Genomic DNA, 22500 nt, shown 5'->3' on the forward strand with positions numbered 1-22500 from the left:
AATTAGTAATTGCCACAAAGATACCTGGGGATTATTGGCAACTAAATCGTAAACCCAATATATGTGATCAGGTTCCTTGGATTTGTTAAGAACTGCTTTAGGTGAAGTCTACGACGCCTTTTGTGACAAAATTATTCTTGTCATTGTTAGAAAATGGGAATCCTAGGGGCATTCCAGTTTCTCTTGGAATTATGAAAATGTGACTGACTGAATTCCCATTACTTGGCACGTATGTTGTTCCACACAAAGAATATAAGGCAACAAAATGGTTATGAAACGATGCGGAGCCAGAGGAATTTATTTCTGGTGATTAGAAATTCATTTCTCGATAAAATGTGGTTCGGGTCCCACAATAAGCTGTAGGTCCCGTTGCCAAGTGACTAGTTGGTTCATAGCCACGTAAATAAGAATCTAATCCTTCGGGCCAGCCCTAGGAGAGCTGTTAATCAGCTCTGTGGTCTGGTTAAACTAAGATACACTTAACTTTTGGCGATCTCTGCATTTTGGATATTGTTTCTTCTCTAGTCTTGATTTCTTAATTGAGGTTGTTTTTGTCTTTGGTAACAAACTGGAAAATTAAACGCTCTGTATATCAAACTGCGTTTTTACCAATTGCGTAAGAATTACTGCATAAAAAAATGGAGATTTCTCACCGATTTTATTATTTTTTATCCGTTGAGCGACGAGCGACCGAAATTACTTTGCGAATTCTTTAAAGTGGCTTACGCCATTCCTTTCAGTTTCCCACAAGATGTCTTCTCTTTCCTTTCCAACATTGCTCAGATCTTAAAAGAGACTGGGCAGGAATTGAGAAACTTTTATATCATGCAAGGATGGCAGCCGCAGCTTTCATCAAAAGTTGGGGACATGTCTCTGATAAGGCGTAATTCTCTCTCTCTCTCTCTCTCTCTCTCTCTCTCTCTCTCTCTCTCTCTCTCATATCAGTGTCATTTTCATTTCATGCTTAAGGCAAATTTCTAAGGACTTCAAGCATAACTCTCTCTCTCTCTCTCTCTCTCTCCTCTCTCTCTCTCTCTTCTACTGTCATTTTCATTTCAGCTTAAGGAAATATCTAGGATTCAAGTATAACTCTCTCTCTCTCTCTTTCTCTCTCCTCTCTCTCTCTCTCTCTCTCTCTCTCTCTCATATCTGTGCATTTTCATTTCATGTTCAGGTATCTATGGACTCAATATAACTGCTCTCTCTCTCTCTCTCTCTCTCTCTCTCTCTCTCTCTCTCTCTCTCTCTCTCTATATATTATATATATATATATTATATATATATATATATTATTATATATATATAATATATGAAAACTTATCGAAGTATATAAAACGTGATGCTGGGGTGTATGAAAGTGGAGGTGATTTTTGCCACCTTTTATATGTATATATATATATATATATATATTATGATATATATCTTATCTATATCTTTATATATATTATATATATATATATATATATATTAGCTGAAGCCACTGGGAAAATTTAGAAAAGACCAAAAGAGAAGACAGAGTGCCAAGTACTTTCGTGTATTTAAATTTTCCTGGTGGCTTCAGCTAATAAACAAAATCACGCGTGCTTTACTTATGTGATTTTTTTTAATATATATATACTATATATACATATATATATATATATCTATAAGTTTATAACTTCTTCTCTCTCTCTCTCTCTCTCTCTCTCTCTCTCTCTCTCTCTCTCCCCGAGGAAGCACATTACAGTTTCGTATGTCTGTGTGATTGTGTAGCCTTGAAAGCAACGTGACAATTTGTGCTTTGACATGCGCTGTTCATCCGTGACTGGCGGCCATTCAAATGCAGTCTATTTTCTTTAACCAGGACTAATTATAGTTAAAAAAAAAATTTTTTTTGCAAGATATTCTCTGTGTATTTTTGATTATGCTGTTAAGGAAATGTCAATCATAATTGTCACACAAGAAAACTTATATTTTCCCTTGTAATTTACTCATATACTCTTTAAATATTTTGCTTCGCAAATGCAAAGAAAGCTACTAATTATTTTATTTCATTTAAAATCGTGGCTATAGTTATGTGACCATTAAACTTTTAATAATAATATAAAGATAATACCTGAAGCAGCAATATTAATCGTCGAGCGTATGTTAGTGTTCCGTATCATTCGATTTTTTATAGATGTTGGGAAAAGTGCAGTGTGTGTGTGGGGGGCGGGGGGGGGGTGGGCGGGGGGGTGGGGGGGGGTGGGCGGTGTTAATATCATGTATATCAGGAATTCGTCCTTGACCTGAGGTCGATCCGAGGTCGATTTGAATAGAATGTTGAATAACGAGTCTATGTTGAAAAGTTCTTGTACCTCGTAATTCAAAGAAATGATTGCCATTCAGCATGAACTCAGTTTTATTGTTTTGGGCCTCAATTTTTGTATTGGATTTTATTTTTTCCGTTTTTTTTCCTTTCAGGAAATAATGCAGAGAGAAAAGCGGTGATTTAGAGAAAAATTAGGATCCTCAGTTTTGACTTCACCTCACAAACAGGTAATTTTCCATGGTTGAGTTCTATTTGTTTATTTGTATACTATTACTTTTATTTATATAAACCCACTCATTTGTTAGATGTGCTAGTTTTTATATACACGCCCGTTGAGTATATTGGATTCACTAACAGTTTTCATTCGCGTTAAATTTTTCGAACTCGCACTATTATTTTTCGTTCATTCGTTTTATGGACCATTTGTTAACTTGAATATATATTTCCTTTTCTATGGCGATGTTTACGTGCATGCATCGTGTTCTTTCGCTTAATTAAACACCGATTTACAGCTTTGGACACATGTTCACTCATTTCATGCGTTTTTTGTATAAATCTTTTTATTCGTATTACACATGTTTATGCCATCATGCCTGAATTGTTTGGTGTTAAACACGTTATTTTTGTATATATTTACTTATCTCACACGTGGGTTTTATTTATCTATGTATTCATTCTGTACTGTACACGTGCTACACGCGTTTCTGTTTGTTTGTTTCTCTTTATGCCTCCTAATAAACACTTTTATGTGTCCCTATTTTAAATGTTCACACACAATTTGTATATACTTGACTATATATATTCGTTGTCTTTTGAGATATAGGTGTTTATGTAAATAAATTCAGTCGTTCATATATATGTGTATACGTGGGTGTTTACATTTTATAATATATATATATATATATATATATATATATATATATATATATTGTATATATATGCATACATACATACATACATACATACACCATATTACTCACGCTCGTATTCGTTATATACAGCAAGTGTCGGAAGTTATTGGCACTTTTTGAATGGCTCCCTAAATTACTGACATTACTTATTTGTTTTTCGGAATGGCATCACCAATTTTGCGTTATTATCGGAAACCTTTAAAACTCGTTATGGTTCTGTGTGCCTGCCGAAGGTCCGGGAAATTGACAGCAGTTGCGAGAGCATTGTAATATGCAGGGAATAGTTTTTTTTTTTATTAGTTTTATTCGGTGGTAATGGAATGCCATCATTGTCAAATTTGTACGACCATAACGCCTGTTGGTTGAATTGATTGAAATAACTCCAACGTTTAAGTAGGAATTATGAAATCCATTTTCTCAGAAGTCATATGTGTATATGATTTTCAAATGAGGATTTTTATGAGTGTATGTCTGTTATGTAAATATGTATGATATATATATATATATATATCATAGTATTATATATATCTAATATATGTTATATATATATATATATCATATATAAATGTATATATAAGTCATATGTATATATTTTGCGATGTCTAATGATTTTTCTTATACTTTTATTTTGACTGTCAGTTCTGTTAATATATATATGTATAATATATATATATATATGTATATATATATATATATATATATATATATATATATCTATATATAACTTATAATTTCTCAGACATTTTTGCATGCCAGTCATTTCTTAAAAAGATTCGTGTTGATAATGAGATCATTGCAAGTCAATTTTGTATGTTGGCCATTTCTTAAAAAGTCATCCTCGATGGTGGAAACGAATTAAGAAAGTCTTCTCTATTATTTGTAATTTCCTTTAGGGCCATAACAGGAGCAAAAGGGTACGCTCATATTGCATATTGAATGGATACGAGATGTCATGATGTTCGATAATTATGAAGAAATGAGGATGTAGACGTAAAATTAATATTACCTACTGAATAGGTATGGTATATCATGATGCTCGATAATTAAGAAAAAATTATTGAGGATGTAGACGTAAAATTAATATTACCTATTGAATATGTACGGTTTGGCATGATGTTCGATAATTATGACAAATTGACGATGTAGACGTAAAATGAATAGTGCCTTTTGAATAGGTACGATATGCCATGATGCTCGATGATTAAGAAAATTATTGAGGATGTAGACGTAAAATTAATATTACCTATTGAATAGGTACGATGTCATGATGTTCGATGATTAAAAATTTTTTTTTTGAGGATGTTGACTTGAAATTAATATTGCTTTTGCTCCTTGGTACCAATGAAACGGACATAGAGCTAACTGAAAATTAGCGTCTGAACTTCTGATTATACGTATATTGCAATGCTAAATTTCTTCAGTAAAATTTCATAATTATTTTACCACATTCACTGTGCCAGGAAGCCTCGGAGAGAGGTGACAAATTATCCCTGAAATAGTAAATATGGAAATTTCTTTGTCATATTCAAAACCCGTGTGCAATATATATATAGATATATATATATTATATTATATATATATATATTATATATATATATTATATATATATATATATATATAATTATATATATATATATATCTATATAGTATATATATATAGTATATATATATATATATATATAATATGATATATATATAGTATATATATATATATATATATATATATATATATATATATATATATATATTATCATTAGAGAGAGAGAAGAGAGAGAGAGAGAGAGAGAGACAGAGAGAGAGAGAGGAGAGAGAGAGAGAAGAGAGCTTCTCATATACTGAAAGGTCAATAATTTTCTTGAAACGTTTTTTTTATGGTAGAGGAGATTATCCGTTAGAAATATCTAGAAGTAATTCCTCGTAATGATTTTGTCTTCCACGACCTTGGAATAAAGCCGTCCATTTGCCCGTTGTCGCAATGACTTCTTGAAATATTGATTGAGATCGACTATTTATGTATAGTTTCTTTTCGAGTCCAGACGCGTTCTAAAATGTTTTATACAAGAATAACGGTAAACTGATAGGTTCAATGAGTTTAAATTCACAGAGAGCCCGCCCCCCCCCCCCCCACAGGTGCAAATACTGTGTGGGGAAGGTTTTGCACAAAAAATGAATTGGTCCATATGTTGCACCATGGTTTTCTTTGCCCACAAGTATGACAAAAAAAAAAAAAAAAAAAAAAAAAAAAAACAAAAAAAAAAAAAAATGCCAGCAAATTTAGAGAACCTTGACCGGGAGATAATCACGTGGGTTTACTATATACAGCAAATATCAAGTAAGGAACTAAATCCACGTTAAAAAAAAAAAAAGTTGACCCACAGCATTGCAACCGAAAAGTTTTCCGTCAGTGAACATTAATACGACCTTATTCTCATCAACTCTAATCACCGAGGAAATTAAGGCAAACGTGACCCACTTTATGGGAATGCAATATTGTAATGTATTTTATGAATGGAACATGTCTCTAAGCATTTAGGTCAAGATGTCATTATTACGAGCCGCGCAGGAACGACGTGATCAAAATATCGAATTCCAATCCTGGAATGTGTCTTGTCATGGGGGAGAAAATTAATTGATTACGTCTGTCGTGTAATTAGTTTTGGCATTGTCTTATTCGTAGGTATTATTTAGGATTGTCAGTGTTGTGCAGAAAGTTGAAAAGTAATGGTCCATAATTTGTGGGCAAAAATAACAACGCCTGATCCGACCTCCAGCTTACTCAGGCCGCTGGCAAAATTTTCCCCTCACGCGTAAGTTGTAAACATTATATTCGTAACGTAACGCACATTAAAACGTGCTAAAATCTAGCCAAATTGAGCCTTGTTTCACCAACGGAAATTGAAATAAATACGATGTATTTTGTTAGATATAATTGTTCTGTACTGTTTAACATGCACATTATTTATTTTTTCTACATTTTTATTCTAATAAATAAATCATAAATAGCCTATCCTAAAACTCCTCTTTCTTTAATTCAGGGTGAAACACCTTTTTCAGACATTTTTAGGCTCTTCCACAGACCTCTCTCTCTCTCTCTCTCTCTCTCTCTCTCTCTCTCTCTCTCTCTCTCTCTCTCTCTTAGCAAGGACAACAAAAACAAAGTAGTTTGTAGTCTTACTCCCCGAGTAAGCGAAAATTTTACAAGCAAGGTCAGCAAATGATCGTAGTGGGGATGAATATATTTGAAAAAGAATTTTTTTTTTTTTCTTTTTTAAGAAATTGTTTGAAATTGGCCACTTATCGTGCAAGTGACCAAAACCCTAGATTGGAATGAGGTACCTCAACACACATTACTGAGTGTCCATTCAGTGACCAACTCCGCCAGCAGGAAGTTGAGAATGAGTCTGTGAAATTTGAAAGCGCTAAAAGTCCATTCTTAGACGGCCTTCTGAAGCGTTCAGATTTTGCGTTCAGAATGACGAAGGACTTATTTTGCAGCAGTAAAACTGTGAGAATGACTTGTCAAGTTTGTGTGGATGCAGATCAATGATTTGTGTTGCCAAGTCAATACTACTAGCTTTAACCAGCTGTAAGTGATCAATAAATTTGAAGGATGAATATATACATATATAAAATATGTATTTATATTATATGTAATTATATTTATATGTATACATATATATACACATCATATAATATGCGTGTATATATAATATACGTATATATATATATATATATATATATATATATATATTAGTATATATATATATAATATATGTACTATATATATATTATATATAAGTTCAGGCACAGCCGCAGCATTAGAAATGTAACCGGCCTTCATGTATGGGTAAAGTGTTTCAGTAATTTCAATCTAAATCCATTTGGTTTAATGGGAAGTAGAAAAAAAAAACTAGTGGGCGGTTAAACCACATTCCTGTTTATTTTAACAAAGGATCCGGTTTAAATACCTTAATCCCTGCTATTTGCCGGAGCCGGTTCATATTCATATATATTTTGGTAAGCTGAAAGGTTTCAATTCGTATTTCATGTAGTAGTTGATAGCTAAACGACATTGATTACACAGCTCTCTCTCTCTCTCTCTCTCTCTCTCTCTCTCTCTCTCTCTCTCTCTCTCTCTCTCTCCTCATATTCTGAAAGATGTTTACACTTTTTTTTCTGCACTTACCCTTGACATATTTGAACTAATCAAAAGTCATACGAATCAGATATTTTCGACCAAATACCAGATGAATTATATGGCCAGATTTAGAGATCATTCTCTGTGAGTCATTTCAGAGGCTGAGTCTCTTCGTTGTCGTCAAGGTAACATAAAGTGAAATTCATGTCAGGAAAAAATTAAATGACCATTGTTATCTCATTTTTCCATGACCTTAAATCTATGATATCGATATAGAAAGACACTTATACGTTTTTCGAAATCTGTTTAGAAGAAATTGTCTTCCAATTGAATTTTTGGGAACACTGGCGTTTTGTTTAAGTACGGTAGGATTTCACTGTGAAATGAGGGAGATTTCTTTGATAGCTGTAGTATTCCTCTCTTGCATTATTTACGTTATGTATTGATGGTTTTTATATATGTTCTGGTCCATATTTGGTATCCTGTATATTCTGAAAAAAAAATGACGCTTAATTTTTGTTAGCTGTTGTTGGTTTTGTGTGGTGTGCAGCATTTATATTTTCTGTATATATTTTTTTTATTATTTCAATGAAATGGTAAATTTTTCTTTTAACTAAATGAGCCGTTCCTTCCTACTTATATATTGAAATATCGGACAAGCCATACGAATAAATTAAGGAACCATTCCTTTAGGTACGTTTTTATATCACCTGAATGTGGCACTTCGATCAATGATTTTCTTGGGGTCTGTGTTTTGCTGCTCACTCGTGAGTGAAATTACAGAATTTTTGCGCGTGGGATTCAGTCATGGATTACTTAAATCACTCGTTTTGGGAACCAGTTTAGTCCCCCGATGTGAGTTTCTCTCTCTCTCTCTCTCTCGAACACTTGGAGAGTAGTCGGTATGCTGGAAATTGATTAATATATTAACTCGTATCTTTTAAAGTTTGTATTGTGCAGAAAAGTAAAAAAAATGAAATATATAATATATATATATATATATATATTATATATATATATATATATATATATATATATATAAATATATATAATATATATATATTTCATTCCGATGGAATTGGTATTTTAAACTGAGTGTAATGCATTAGTAAGAATATCTAAGGCGACCTTTAGACTCACATATAAATAAATTCGATAACCTTTCTGAGCAGGTGACGTAATATTCCCTGCAAAAAACTCGATTGGAATCCGGAATAATTCGATTTTCCGGCTGGATTTCCAGCATATCAATCGCAGTCTTTACCAGATCCTTACTGACAGGCTAGATGGTGTTAATTTTTTCTTCTCCGTCCTGAGAGGCTGGCCGATCCGATATTGAAATCCAGAGGACAGTTAGTGGGGGGGAGGGAGGGTTTGTTGGGGGGGGGGGGGGGGGGGGGGGGCGTTGTTGGAGAGAAAATATAGTAGGCTTAAAGTTAATTTGACGTGGGATTCTTTCCGTATAATCGCAGAGTATAAAACCGTATGATTTAAGGTAGCGTCATTTCCTTGTATCTGTTTTTCTATAGGGAAGAAATGAGATGATTTTGAGCTATTAATGCAATGATTTTTTATGTAACTGAGCTAGACAAGATTGTTGTCATGTAATTTATAAACCGTATGATTTTGGGTAGCGTTATTTGTTTGTATCCGTTTTTCGTTAGGAAAGAAATTAGATGATTTTGAGATGTTAATGCGATGACTGTTTTATGTAACTGAGCTAGACAAGATTGTTGTAATGTAATTCATTATTTTATTATCCCGTTTCATTGTAGGGAATTTGTACTTTGAAATGATGAGAAGTTGAATAAGTCACGTTTCAGTTTTAAGAGTCGAAATAGATTATTTTGAAGTACTTTAATTTTATTATCTCCGTTTCACTGTAAGGAATCAAATCTAGATCATGCAAAATTAATTTCTGATATATTATAACTGTTGTGATGGAATCAAACTAGACTATTTTAGAATTGCATATTCTGGCACTGAAAACCATAAAGTGAAGGTTTGTATACTGAACAATTCAGAATGTTAATGGCTGATTATTCAAGAATCACTTAAGGATTGACGATGAGCCAGTTGCTTAGACCTTTCCAATATGATATTGATTTATGACAAGTCTGTGATATTCAGCCTTTTTGTATCTTGACTGCGCAAGCACTGCAGGAAGTGACGCCGCGTCGATACTACGGTACTTGGAACTTGATCGGGAACGGCTTCTATCCGGGCAGCATGTACTGAATTAGTTAAATGTCTCGTGTTACTTTTTTTTTTGTATATTTAAACTGCGTGATCAATATGTGATTTTTTTTGGGATCATTATTACATTTCTGATAGGGCTGTAGCGGCGCTTCAAGTATTATTTATTGTCTACGGTTCTATTTTCTCTAAACTTTTTTTTTTTTTTTCACTCAAATCTGCTTTCGATTGTGAAGATGGTTGCTGTTCAAAAATGTTTGGAAGCCGAATTCCGTAACAAATTTGTAGACATTTTGAAGAATAATGTAAAGTATTATTGTATTATCTCCTTTTTATTGTAGGGAACAAGTGTAGAGTATTTTGAAATAACTTCATTGCATAATAATAATAATAATAATAATAATAATAATAATAATAATAATGAACTATTATCCTTAACGATTGAGTATTAGGAAATGCCACTAATGGTAATATTTACTTTAGGCATCTGCCGAGATCAAATCCAAATGACTTGGCTTTAAGCTTTACAATTGACTTATATTAATTTCGCACCCAGGTTTGCGTTTCTTACTTTGTCTGAAGTTTTAAATTGCCACGACTATTGAAATAGGCCTCTTATTGGCTATTTTTAAACTTCATACATTTCGATTGAATTCCTATAATGAAATGCACGCTATGAAAACTGATAAGAAAGTATAATACTTAACTAAGAAAGTTTTTCCATCGGGAACTTCACAGTAACTAATTACCATAGTGAAAGACTTTTATTAAGATGGAATGAAGCCTTTGAAGACCAGAAGACTACTTCATAATTAAGGAAGTTTTGTGGGGGGGGGGGGTGGAAAGTTGGTGCTCTCTCTCTCTCTCTCTCTCTCTCTCTCTCTCTCTCTCTCTCTCTCTCTCCCCGTTGCTATGCAGTTAATGAGGCCGTGTCATTACCCAAGTTTTGTCAGGGGCCGGGATGAGAGATTATCTCTCCTGTGCATTCATGGGAGGAAAGATAAGTTTTCTCAGAAGTTTTAGGTAGATAAATTTTTTTTTTTGTGGAGGGCGTTTGTTGCTTAGGATGATGGGGTGGTGGGGTTTCTTACTCTGAAGGTGGATGACCTCTCGTGGTAGCTTTACCTCAGTGCCCCTTTTATTTTATTTGTTCAAGTTTACTAAAATTAAAGATGTACAGGATTTAAAATTTACTTACTTTTTTTTGCGCGCTGAAAACGTGGAAAAAAATGTACAAGTTGGCCAAATAACGTGAAAAATAAGATTATGATTAGTGAAGTGGAATGGAAATAAGTTATGCATGTTTGTCAGTTGACTTTTGGCAGGAAAGTCAGTATTTTTGCTACTGAGTAGTCGTATTTTTGATGCCATCAAAACTTTGTCGAATTCCTGCTTCGTGGACCTGAAATATTATTCAGTATGAACGTGATGCAAAAGTTACAGAGCCGGTAATTAAGAGGAAACTTACGTTTACATCGTAATAGTTTGAAGTGTGACGGTTCAGAAACTTCGAATGCTGTAAGGAAACTTTAATTCCGCTTGGGATGTAGCCGATTGATTCGGAATATAAAAAGACAGTATCATCCTTGCCAGGTAATATTGTCTTAATATTTTCACAGGGATATTATACTTAGTCATAGGAGTGTAGAATACCATAACCGCCCCTGGTAAAAATTTTTTAAAGGATTTTTATTTTTTTATCTTTACCTCAAATATTTGGGTTTAAAAGGTTATTTTCAACGTCCTTAAACATGCTCTCTTCTAATAGCGCCCCCCCCCCCCCCCCCCCCCCCCCTATTTTACTAAGGCGTTTAACTTCCTGGAAACCTGCACCGCTAGGTCATTCACCTCTTATTATATATTTTTAAGGTGTGTTGAGCCATTATTTTTTAGCGAGCGAAGCCCCGTAAGTAAAGTGGGGCAATTGGGGAGAACTTGAGATCCAGGTGTACGAGCTTGTTGAAATTAATATTTAATTTTACACCTGAACTTGAGGGGAGACAGAGGACACGCTGGTAAAAGACGATTCATTCAATTTTCGCTTGCTCGGGGAGTAAGCCTGCAAAATACTTTGTTGTTGTTGTTGGGTGTTAGGAAAGGCCTAAAAAGGTCTAAAACAGGTGTTTCGCGTTTAGTTAAAGATGAAGGAATTTTAAGATAGGATATTTATGATTTATTTATTAGAATGAAAATGTTAAAAATAAATAATGTGCATGTTAAACAGTACAGAAAAATTATTTCTAATGAAATATAGCGTATTTATTTCAATTTTCGTTGGTGAAACAACGCTCTGTAGAACCGTAGATTTTAGCGTGCTTTAATTTATTTGGTGTACTGAATTGAGAGGCTGTTTCTGTTCAATTATTTTATGTTTCCACTTATAATTTGTTGTTAGTATGAGTAGTACTAAGTATGAGTATTATTTACGAAGACCACTTCACTTCAAGTTAGGAATATAATGTTTACAACTATGTGTAAGGGGAAAATCTTGCATGCGTCCCGACTAAGCTGTTTTTTTTTTTATTAAGGGCCTGTAGTATAATCTGCTATTTTCTAAGCATTACAAAACATCCCATGAAACATTGTGAAAATAATAAATTTTTATCGAATAGAGTAACACAGGTTGCGTTTCTTAGTTGAAATTGTATTATCTTATTCGGTTTTCTTTGACATTTCACTTTTATAATTTAGTCTGTCTGTTTTCCAGTAGTGTCTGCTCTCCTTATTTGACCCCTTGGGCTTGTAGTAGCATACCACCTCCACCCAGGGCTGACACTTGGCCACTTGGAATAATTAGTAATGGTCCAATATGGAAATGACAGTAAAGTGAACTAAGAGGAAATGATGGTACGAGATAATGAATAATGAACGTATACAAGAAAAATTAGTTTCATCGGAAGTTTAGACTCAGCAGTCTTTACATGATAGTAAACTCGGTTTATAAAAGTCGAGAAAAGAACTTTTTAAATTTTGTTTTATTTATTTATTTATTATTTATTTATTTATTTGTTTTTTTTTAAATTGAAAGTTTGTGTCCATGCAAATGACAAATCTTATTTTGCTTATGACTTAGCATCCAGTTAAAAATAAAGATGATCTGCATACACTGAACATGAAAATTGATTTAAATGATTTAGGGAGATGTAGAACTATGAGATGTGAGCTTTAATCCATGAGTCACCCTGGTTTTTAAAACCAGGGTGGATTCTGCGAATAAATGTGCTGTAGGGTCGTCAGTAAGGGTAAATATTTGGAAAACCTTCTGTCACCTTCAGGAAGCTTCATTTGGTCCATCTGTCGTGCCTCGCATATCGGAATGGTATATTGCTTGGATAGCTTGTTCTTTCGAATCGTAGAAATGTCCGCAAATTGTCCTGCGCCTTAAGGTTTTAGGGCCAATTAATTGAATAATCTGGGTGCTGTTTATTCATCATCCATTTTCCAGGGTGTTTTTTACATCTTTCATTAAACTGTGTGTGCATGCTCCTATGATTAGTTATGCTTATATATATGGTGGTCAATTTATGTTGTAGGGCTTCCACAGTTTTCTGCTTTATAGTCCGTATCTCGGTGTTCGTTTTGTCCTACCTTGCTTTGATAGCTGGCCCATTAAGCTCAGTTAGAATAGGCGTGACCCTGTCCACTTGGGGATATATTCAGCATTAATTCTGATGCTTTGATAAATTCTTCAGTTCTGAAAGTATTACATCAGATTAACTTGCGGTTTTCTTTATAGTGTCCATTTTAACTTGTTTCATGTGAATTTATTCCCAATCAGAATGACTGGAGGGAGCTTAGAACATTATATTTATTTTCATAGTACAATGATTGATTGTTTGAAAATTTTATCTCTCTCTCTCTCTCTCTCTCTCTCTCTCTCTCTCTCTCTCTCTCTCTCTCTCTCTCTCTCTGATGAATAAGTTTCCTGGCTACTTATAAGTTTTCTATTTAAGTAGCATTCATCAATTCTAGTTGCTTGTTTTTGGGTGGAGGGGTGGGGTCGTCATAATTTATTGCCTAAACGAGGGGAAACTAAGGCTGTATTACTTTTCTTTATATTATTCGGATTATAGGCATAGGAATATGTACGGTTTTTTATCTCAGAATAATTGGGATTATTATTTAAAAGGTGAAGATTTACTACTACTACTACTACTACTACTACACCCAGAGTTGAGTCCCATTATCGGCTAGGTAGTTATTATTTTTATAATAATAGTTATTATTTTTATAATAATCACAGCGCAATGAATGATGATAAAAGTGAATAAACACAAATATGCCTCTTAGTATCTTGGCGTCAGCTGTTGTGACCGCTTGTGCTTGGACGATATATGGCAGCTTGGGGCCTTGAGAGGCTCAGCCTGTTTTGATTTCATTGTGCCTAGCGGGGAGTGGGGGGGGGGGGGGGGGGGGGGTGGCTGTTGAAAGAATACACACGCAAAGCTTTGCTTGCTTCCTCGAAGGCCAATGCATCACTTCCTCCTGCTGCAGCATTCACATATCCCCTGACGAAGGAAGCGCTTCTGAAAGTCGGTAACAAAGGACGACTTAGCGCGATTGTTCTTACCCTTTTGTGCAGTGGTTTGTCATTTTGTTTGCTTGTAGGGTGCGGTATACTGATGTTATTCGAAATGTACGCGGGTATGGAACAAGGCAGTGATGCCGGTATGATTTTATGAACGTCTTTCAGTGGAATGCTTTACACTTGGTTCAAAGTACAAATTGAAAGGAACAGTATTAAATTATTAATGGTATAATCTTAGATAATCTTCCTGCGTTGAAAAATTTGAATTATGGAAAATGTTGGATGATCTTAACACGTTGGAAATATTTTAAGGTCATGTATGAATTGGATCACTTTCTATTTGACAAAAGCGCATTATTATTATTATTATTATTTTTTTCTTTTTTGCTCTACCACAGACCTCTAATTCGACTGGGTGGTATTTACAGTGTGGGGTTCCGGGTTGCATCCTGCCTCCTTAGGAGTCCATCACTTTTCTTACTATGTGCGCCGTTTCTAGGATCACTCTCTTCTGCATGAGTCCTGGAGCTACTTCAGCCTCTAGTTTTTCCAGATTCCTTTTCAGGGATCTTGGGATCGTGCCTAGTGTTCCTATGATTATGGGTACAATTTCCACTGGCATATCCCATATCCTTCTTATTTCTATTTTCAGGTCTTGATGCTTATCCATTTTTTCCCTTTCTTTCTCTTCAACTCTGGTGTCCCATGGTATATTATTATTATTATTATTATTATTATTATTATTATTATTATTATTATTATTATTATTATTATTATTATTAAAATCCGAAAAGCAAAGTTAAGTAAATTTGAACCACCTCGAATATGCCACATGGAACGTATAACAGTAACGTTAATTTGTTGATTAAGTTGTCGAATGATGTTGTGATTACTTGATATTATAATTTTCACGATTTATAAGTTTAAGAAGTGACGGGCCAAAGGTACGAGTTGTCTCCTTTTAGTAAGTGTAGAACAGTGATTCGCCAGAATATTAGCAATCTAAAAAAAAATAAATAAAAATAAAAAAAGAAGAAGAAAAAAAAATGATATTGAATTTGGGCCATTGACCATCTCCACTACCATTATTTTGATCATATTCATTATCACCATTAATCTGATTGTGTTAGACTCGATTTTGTCCCTGTTGTTCTTTCAAACATTGGAGATAATGCCATTGACTTCCTTTCGTTGCTTATTCTTTTTATTCTTTGGATATTCCACTCTTGGTCCATGGTGTGGCTCGATTTCTTGACGTCATCCCAATGATTTATTTCTTAGGCTTTGGAATTTATTCCGCGAAGTCCAATTTTCTCTCTCTCTCTCTCTCTCTCTCTCTCTCTCTCTCTCTCTCTCTCTCTCTCATGTTATTTGAAAGCGGTCGAAGAGTGATTGCAGCCTTATATTACCTAGCAACGAGGCAACGAAAAACAGAATTGCTCTATAAAGAAAGATAGTAAGAGAGTGATAAAATTGGAAATGGAGAGAGAGAGAGAGAGAGAGAGAGAGAGAGAGAGAGATGCAGAGACGAGAGAGAGAGAGCGAGGGAGAGAGAAGAGAGAGAACACGTGCGCTCTGCATAAAACAAAGCTACGCAGGCGGCCCCAAATTGGAGGAGTGTGCCCGTGGCATAGGGCATGTTTGCTGCATTATGCAGGTTGCATCCACGGTCTTACAACGTTAGTGTCATTAGCTATGATTACGTCATAGGGTGCCACTGCAGTCCCGCTCTTTCCTGGTATGTATTCAGAGGGATCTCTCAAGGTCGACTTGCTTGCAAGAAGGTCGAACCGGTAGAATGGTGGCAGAATGTGTTGTCCTTTTTCGTGCAGTTTGTTGCCTGCTGGTGACATTTTCGGTATTTGTCATTTTAAGTCTCTCTCTCTCTCTCTCTCTCTCTCTCTCTCTTCTCTCTCTCTCTCTCTCTCTCTCATTAGGACGCTGCGAATGCACATTAAAACCTGCTCCTAGAGATAAGTGAGTACACGATGTCTCCTCGGATGGACTAATAAGTCTTTGAGACATCGTAATCATTCTCTCTCTCTCTCTCTCTCTCTCTCTCTCTCTCTCTGTATATATATTACATATATGTATATGCATAAATATATGACTTATGCATAATAGGATTTTTTTTCAACTCTAACGGGTACAGTTGTATTTGGAAATGCTTATGAATCGCGTCTAAGCCGATTTCATAGTTCGCATTTAGATCTCTCTCTCTCTCTCTCTCTCTCTCTCTCTCTCTCTCTCTCTCTCTCTCTCTCTCTCTCTGGATGTCTGTTGTGCCATGTCTTGCAAGTTGAATCCAAGTAGCCTTTGTTACGCATTGTCTCCATCCAGGGAGATATCCAGGTTTCCCTCGGTCTCCCGAGTCCTCGTTGTCTTTGTAGTATCCAGTATATCTTACTCCCAATCTTTCTCAACATGAGTTACACCAGTCTCCACCTTAATAAATAGTATGAGGAAGATGATAAATACTTGTTATTCTACATTTACTCAGTTTCGACGGTCAAGCGAATGCTGTATTTATAAATACAACGTATAAGGATTTTTGCTACTACGGTCGTCACTTCGTGAACAACGCGTGTGCTGCTTATTTATACTGAATTCATTCTCCTCGCCTTTCTAGCTGTCGTGTTTATTTGCTTTTCTTAGGCTGGTTGAATTAACAGTATTCAGATAGACACGAAGGCCTCTTATGTTACGGACCAACTTCGTGGAATCCGCCTGAAGCCATTTAAGTTTTGTTCTTCGGGATTCGTCTTTTTATAAGATACATTTTTATAATTAGACAGGTTTCTTGGAAATTTAATACTTCTCCCTATATGTAACGTATGGAGCCCTTTATGGAGGATGGGTTAAGGAATTTTCTTGGAATGGTAATATTTGTCCTCTTATGAAGTAAACAAGTAATTTACGTAAGTGAAGAAAGATATGAGACATCACGGTGGTTGAGTATTAAAATTGTCCTCATCGCCTCAGGTTCAATATAGCATAATGGTTTAAAAAACTTATAAACGTTTAAAAAAGCATATATATCCCCTTTTTTTATACGCAAGGTGATGCATTTTTTCATTATTATTATTATTTTTTTTTTTTCTATCACAGTCATCCTTTTCGACTGAGTGTTTTATATAGTGTGGGGTTCCGGGTTTATTATTAGGGTTATTATTATTATTATTATTATTATTATTATTATTATTATTATTATTATTATTATTATTATTATTATTATTATTATTATTATCTTAATTCATAACTGCAGTACTTGGACAGTGTGACAACTTGCGTATTCAAGTTAGCGTTCTTGCTAGGTGCATTTATGATATAAAGAGACGCACATTCTCCAGACAGGTGTTAGCGTTCTGGAAAAGAAAGTGGCTGTACCGAGTATTCAACCCGTTTAGAATCACTGTCAAAAATTGAATTAAAAGAATTGTCACAACAGCCTCTTCTTTATTCTGTGCCATAGTATAATTCTCACTCCCCAGTGGGATCGCACTGCTTTCTTCATCGTCATTTCCCTATCCTCTCCACATTCACGAACTATCTGAACTCGATCTGGTTATCTGTTTGTTCATATTTTATCTTCCTTTCGCATACTTCTTCGTTATCCCTCTCACTCAGATGTACTCCACAGGCACGTCATTAAAACTTCTGTTCTGTAGTACACGTGTAGTTCATCCACTACATTCCCATAATGACTTGTTCGTTAAGATGATGATAAAATAATAATAACAATAATGAAGAAGCAAATCCACGGTTATGTAAATGTACATATATTAATAAGGGGAACCGTACAGATTTCCGAAAGCTTTGCTTGCTGTTTTTGTTTTTAAATTTCGATATATGTACATTTACATAACTGTGGATTTGCTTCTCCATTTGAAGACTCGTGCTAGTATGAGGATATAATAATAATAATAATAATAATAATAATAATAATTAATAATAATAATAATAATAATAATAATAAAATAATAATAATAATTTCCTTCTTTAGCTCTCCCCTCTGTAGCCATTGCCAATTGTCATCGCTGGCTAGTTCTTTAGTCTGTCTCATGTATTGTCCATGCATGGTTTGTTGTGCAGTCCTCTGTTTTTCTTTCTGTCTTTCTGCTGTCTCGTATATTTCTGGGTCTTCGTCTGCTTTTATTAGTCCTTCTTCCCATGCACTCTTTAGCCACTCGTCTTCACTGGTTTTCAGATATTGCCCCCCAGTGCTCTGTTTTCGATGTTGACGCAGTCTCCCTATACTTAGTAGTCTCTCCCTCCTTTCCTTTCGTGTTATGTATAGGGGGGGGGGGTCTGTCCGTATTTGCTCTTGGGTGTAGTGCTTTGTGTATTGTCATATGTTTCCTGGTTTTCTGATCTATGCGCGGAGTTCTGCCTTCGTCCATTCCACATTCCTGCGCTGTATCTGATTACTGGCACTGCCCATGTGTTTATGGCTTTTATCATATTTCCGGCGTTGAGTTTTGACTTGAGTATCGCCTTGAGTCTCTGCTATATCTTTCCTGATCGTGTCCTTTCATCTCTTGGTGTTTTATATCTCCTCCTTCCATTATTCCCAGGTATTTGTATACTGTCTCATCTATGTGTTTGATGTTGTTCCCATCTGGTAGCTTTATCCTTCAGTTCTCGTTACTTTGCCTTTTTGTATGTTGACTAAGGCGCATTTTTCTATTCCAAGAAGGAAACTGAAGGAATGATAACAGCGGCACAAGATCAGGCCCTAAGAACCAGATATGTTCAAAGTACGATAGACGGAAATAACATCTCTCCCATATGTAGGAAGTGCAATACGAAAAGTGAAACCATAAACCACAATAGCAAGTGAATGCCGGCACTTGCACAGAACCAGTACAAAAAGAGGCATGATTCAGTAGCAAAAGCCCTCCACTGGAGCCTGTGCAAGAAACATCAGCTACCTTGCAGTAAAAATAAGTGGTACGAGCACCAAACCTGAAGGAGTGATAGAAAACGATCAGGCAAAGATCCTCTGGGACTATGGTATCAGAACGGATAGGGTGATACGTGCAAAACAGACCAGACGTGACGTTGATTGACAAGGTCAAGAAGAAGTATCACTCATTGATGTCGCAATACCATGGGACACCAGAGTTGAAAGAGAAAGAGAGGGAAAAAATTGGATAAGTATCAAGATCTGAAAATAGAAATAAGAAGGATATGGAATATGCCAGTGGAAATCGTACCCATAATCATAGGAGCACTAGGCACGATCCCAAAATCCCTGAAAAGGAATCTAGAAAAACTAGAGGCTGAAGTAGCTCCAGGATCATGCAGAGAGTGGTGATCCTAGAAACGGCACACATAGTAAGAAGAGTGATGGACTCCTAAGGAGGCAGGATGCAAACCCGGAACCCCACACTATAAATACCACCCAGTCGAATTGGAGGACTGTGATAAAGCAAAAAAAAAAAAATAATAATAATCTTTTTCATCAATGGTTGCAGACGTGTAGCTCATCCACTACATTCCCACAAAGACTTGTTCGTTAGGATGATGATAATAATAATAATAATAATAATAATATTTTAATAAATATATCTTTCATCATACGTTTCAATTTTTGCTTCCAATTTTTGCTTCCTTTTATCGTTAGGTTTAAAAAATGGTTGCAGGCCCATCTAAGCTTTTATTCCTTCGTTGGCTCGTGACTTTCTTCCTCAGTGTGACATTACTTAGTGTTTACCCCCAAATGCATTATTTTTTATTCAACCGTTTCCTCTCGGCCACACACGGATGATACAAACTGACACGGACTTCACTCCCACCTGACCTCTGACCTTTCTGTTAGTTAAATACGTGCAGTTTATCGATGCTAAAACTGCCATTGCAGCTGTCTCATGAATTTATGTTAGTCATTAAACATGTAGTAGTTTATACTAATCACCAGTCAGCTCTATTTAATTTATATATATCAGTCGTTCGGCTAACTATTCCCATTTTCACCCTTCGTCAGATGAGCATACTGTCAGCTTTCCATGCTGTTTAGTTTCTCTCATAGCTTCATTCTTAAATATGCTGAAAATAAAATAAGAAGAAGACAAAAATAACGGGGTATGATAACACCCCAAAGTATTTACACCATAATAGTGCTGTTCTTTGCTGCTATATGACCTTCTACGTGCGACACTTTATTATGAAAAATTAGAGTATCCATTCACCGGTTCACTCCTACACCGTATATATATATATATATATATATATATATATATATATATATATATATATATATATATATATATATATATATATATATATATGAGATATAGCCTCCATGCCCATGTCGTCGTCCAAAAAGCCAGCGCTTGAGTAACGTATACAACAAGTGTTCAAAGGAAATGAATAATTCATGGGGTTTTTTCAAGGCTAACTTGACAGCGACAGCAAATGTATGTGGAGGAGCTGTTATTTATTCCAAGGCTTTCCGTCTGCGTCCTCACTGTTTTGATGCCTTTCCCAGTTTCCTCCTCTGCCATTTTCTCCTCTCGACATCTCAAAACAAACATGTTTTTCATGTCGGCCAAATCATCTGATATGCTCCCTAAGAACTCGCGCGTCTTTTTCGACACATAAAAATGTAAACAGGAGATTAGGCTTCGTACCAACAGTGTGGCGGTAGTGATTCCTTCTGCCTTACCAGCCTGGTAGTTCTCTTTCCAAACATTTCCACGAGAAAAGTTCAAGGAGAGAGAGAGAGAGAGAGAGAGAGAGAGAGAGAACGATTACAAGACCTTAATATGTATTAGTAATTTATCTGATTCGTAAAGATGATTGAGGAGAATTTCGTTCCAGTATTGGATTCTGATACACGTAAGATTTTTCAGTTGGGGTCTCTTAATGAAATCTAGTCTCGAGATTTTTTTTTATACTTTCCCCTCTTTATAACTTGGAAATGTAATCAGGTTAGACTGTTATTGAAATGTGGCGTCGAATATCCGTAGAGTTGAACATTCTCAGGTACCCTTCGTATTGTTTTCACCACCGTGTGTGTGTGTGTGTGTGTAATAACATCTCTCTCTCTCTCTCTCTCTCTCTCTCTCTCTCTCTCTCTCTCTCTCTCTCTCTTACTTTGGACCATTTTGAAGATTTGTTCTCTACGTAAACATAACTTTTCTTGAAACTCTTCCATTGCAACTTTGGCCTATAATTGAGCGTTTGCTAGACTTTGTTCCTGCGAGATGATAAAAAAGATTGCCAGTATAGGTTGAAGTAGTTTAACGAGTGTGATCGACGCTTCTATGATAAAATATGCGGGTAGCTAGATTGATAGATAGACAGAAATTTACGGATATTATATTGGTACATGGAGTTTGTCAGCCAAGTGCTCTATTTGAAAGATTTGATCTTATGATATTAACGCATGGAGAGAGAGAGAGAGAGAGAGAGAGAGAGAGAGAGAGAGAGAGAGAGAGAGAGAGAGAGAGAGAGAGAACAGTGACGTATTCTGGGTTGTATTTAAATATTAACATTTCGTGTGAGCTCTTAATATTTTATGCGGCAGTTGGTATCCAAAGTCCCAGGTGTGTGAATTCTGTTGGGATTCTGTCTATTAAGAATTGATTTTATAATTTTGTAGTCTATTTTTAAACCATGCTATCATGTTAGCACTTTTGATTGACATCTGTCAATGTTTAATGTTAATATAGCATACTGAAAAATTATATTAGTGTTAAAATGTTGTTGCCCTAGTTAATCGTAACTCATTGGTATAAAATGATTTCACCGACTTATACTATTCTTACTTTTTTTTCAGTAATGGCTGGCGGGTAGAACCACTTAAATCCCTCTTCAACTTCCACCCGACCCATCCCTTAATTACCTCTGTTAGGCCTACTCCGGAAATTCCTCTTGACCTTTGGTTTAACCCCAAGGCCCATTGCGACGTCATCTATGGCATCGTCTAGGACAGGCTCTTCGGTGAGTGTCCAGTTCTTCTCCTTTTTTTTTTTTTTTTTTTTTTATGTATTGACATTTATTGAGCTCCTCCTAAGATGAAGAATTGCTTCTGCAGTTATGCAGTTGTTACTTAACTTTTATATAATCTTTTTTATGATTTTTTAAATATGTTTTGACATTTATTGAGCTCATCCTAAGAAGACAAAGTGCTTCTGCAGTTGTGCAGTTGTTTCTGAACTTTTATCTCATTTCGCATCTGACCAGGAGCCCTGCGACGCCTATCATCGATCCGGCCTCTACAGCCATTATGAAACCAAGGACGACCTGAGTGCGAGAATGAGCGGATGCCCCGGTGCCATCGGGGGTGGCACTGCCCCCATCCCTGGCACTGCTTCGGCCGGCAAGGCCGCAACCAGGAACAACTCGACTTGCAGCACAAGCAGCAGAACCCGCCACAGCAGCAATAACAGCATGAGGGGCTGCCCCGCCATGACCCGGAACAACAGCACGG

General features: G+C 35.6%; 1 protein-coding gene across 3 annotated transcripts in view; it reads left to right on the forward strand.

Annotated features, from left to right (window-relative positions):
* Positions 1 to 22500, forward strand: part of LOC135206163 (solute carrier organic anion transporter family member 3A1-like) — a 297764-nt gene that overhangs the window by 204853 nt on the left and 70411 nt on the right. For 2 of the 3 annotated variants that reach the window (XM_064237443.1, XM_064237444.1), the window contains exons 2-4: positions 2443 to 2517; positions 21847 to 22010; positions 22254 to 22500. The exon at positions 22254 to 22500 is cut by the window's right edge and continues 244 nt beyond it. In XM_064237443.1, the coding sequence (XP_064093513.1) occupies positions 21984 to 22010; positions 22254 to 22500 (274 nt within the window). In that variant the 5' untranslated portion in view covers positions 2443 to 2517; positions 21847 to 21983. The remainder of the gene's footprint in view (positions 1 to 2442; positions 2518 to 21846; positions 22011 to 22253) is intronic. The other variant, XM_064237445.1, reaches the window with a different exon arrangement.

This window comes from Macrobrachium nipponense, chromosome 29, assembly GCF_015104395.2.
Source record: "Macrobrachium nipponense isolate FS-2020 chromosome 29, ASM1510439v2, whole genome shotgun sequence".
NCBI lineage: Eukaryota > Metazoa > Arthropoda > Malacostraca > Decapoda > Palaemonidae > Macrobrachium > Macrobrachium nipponense.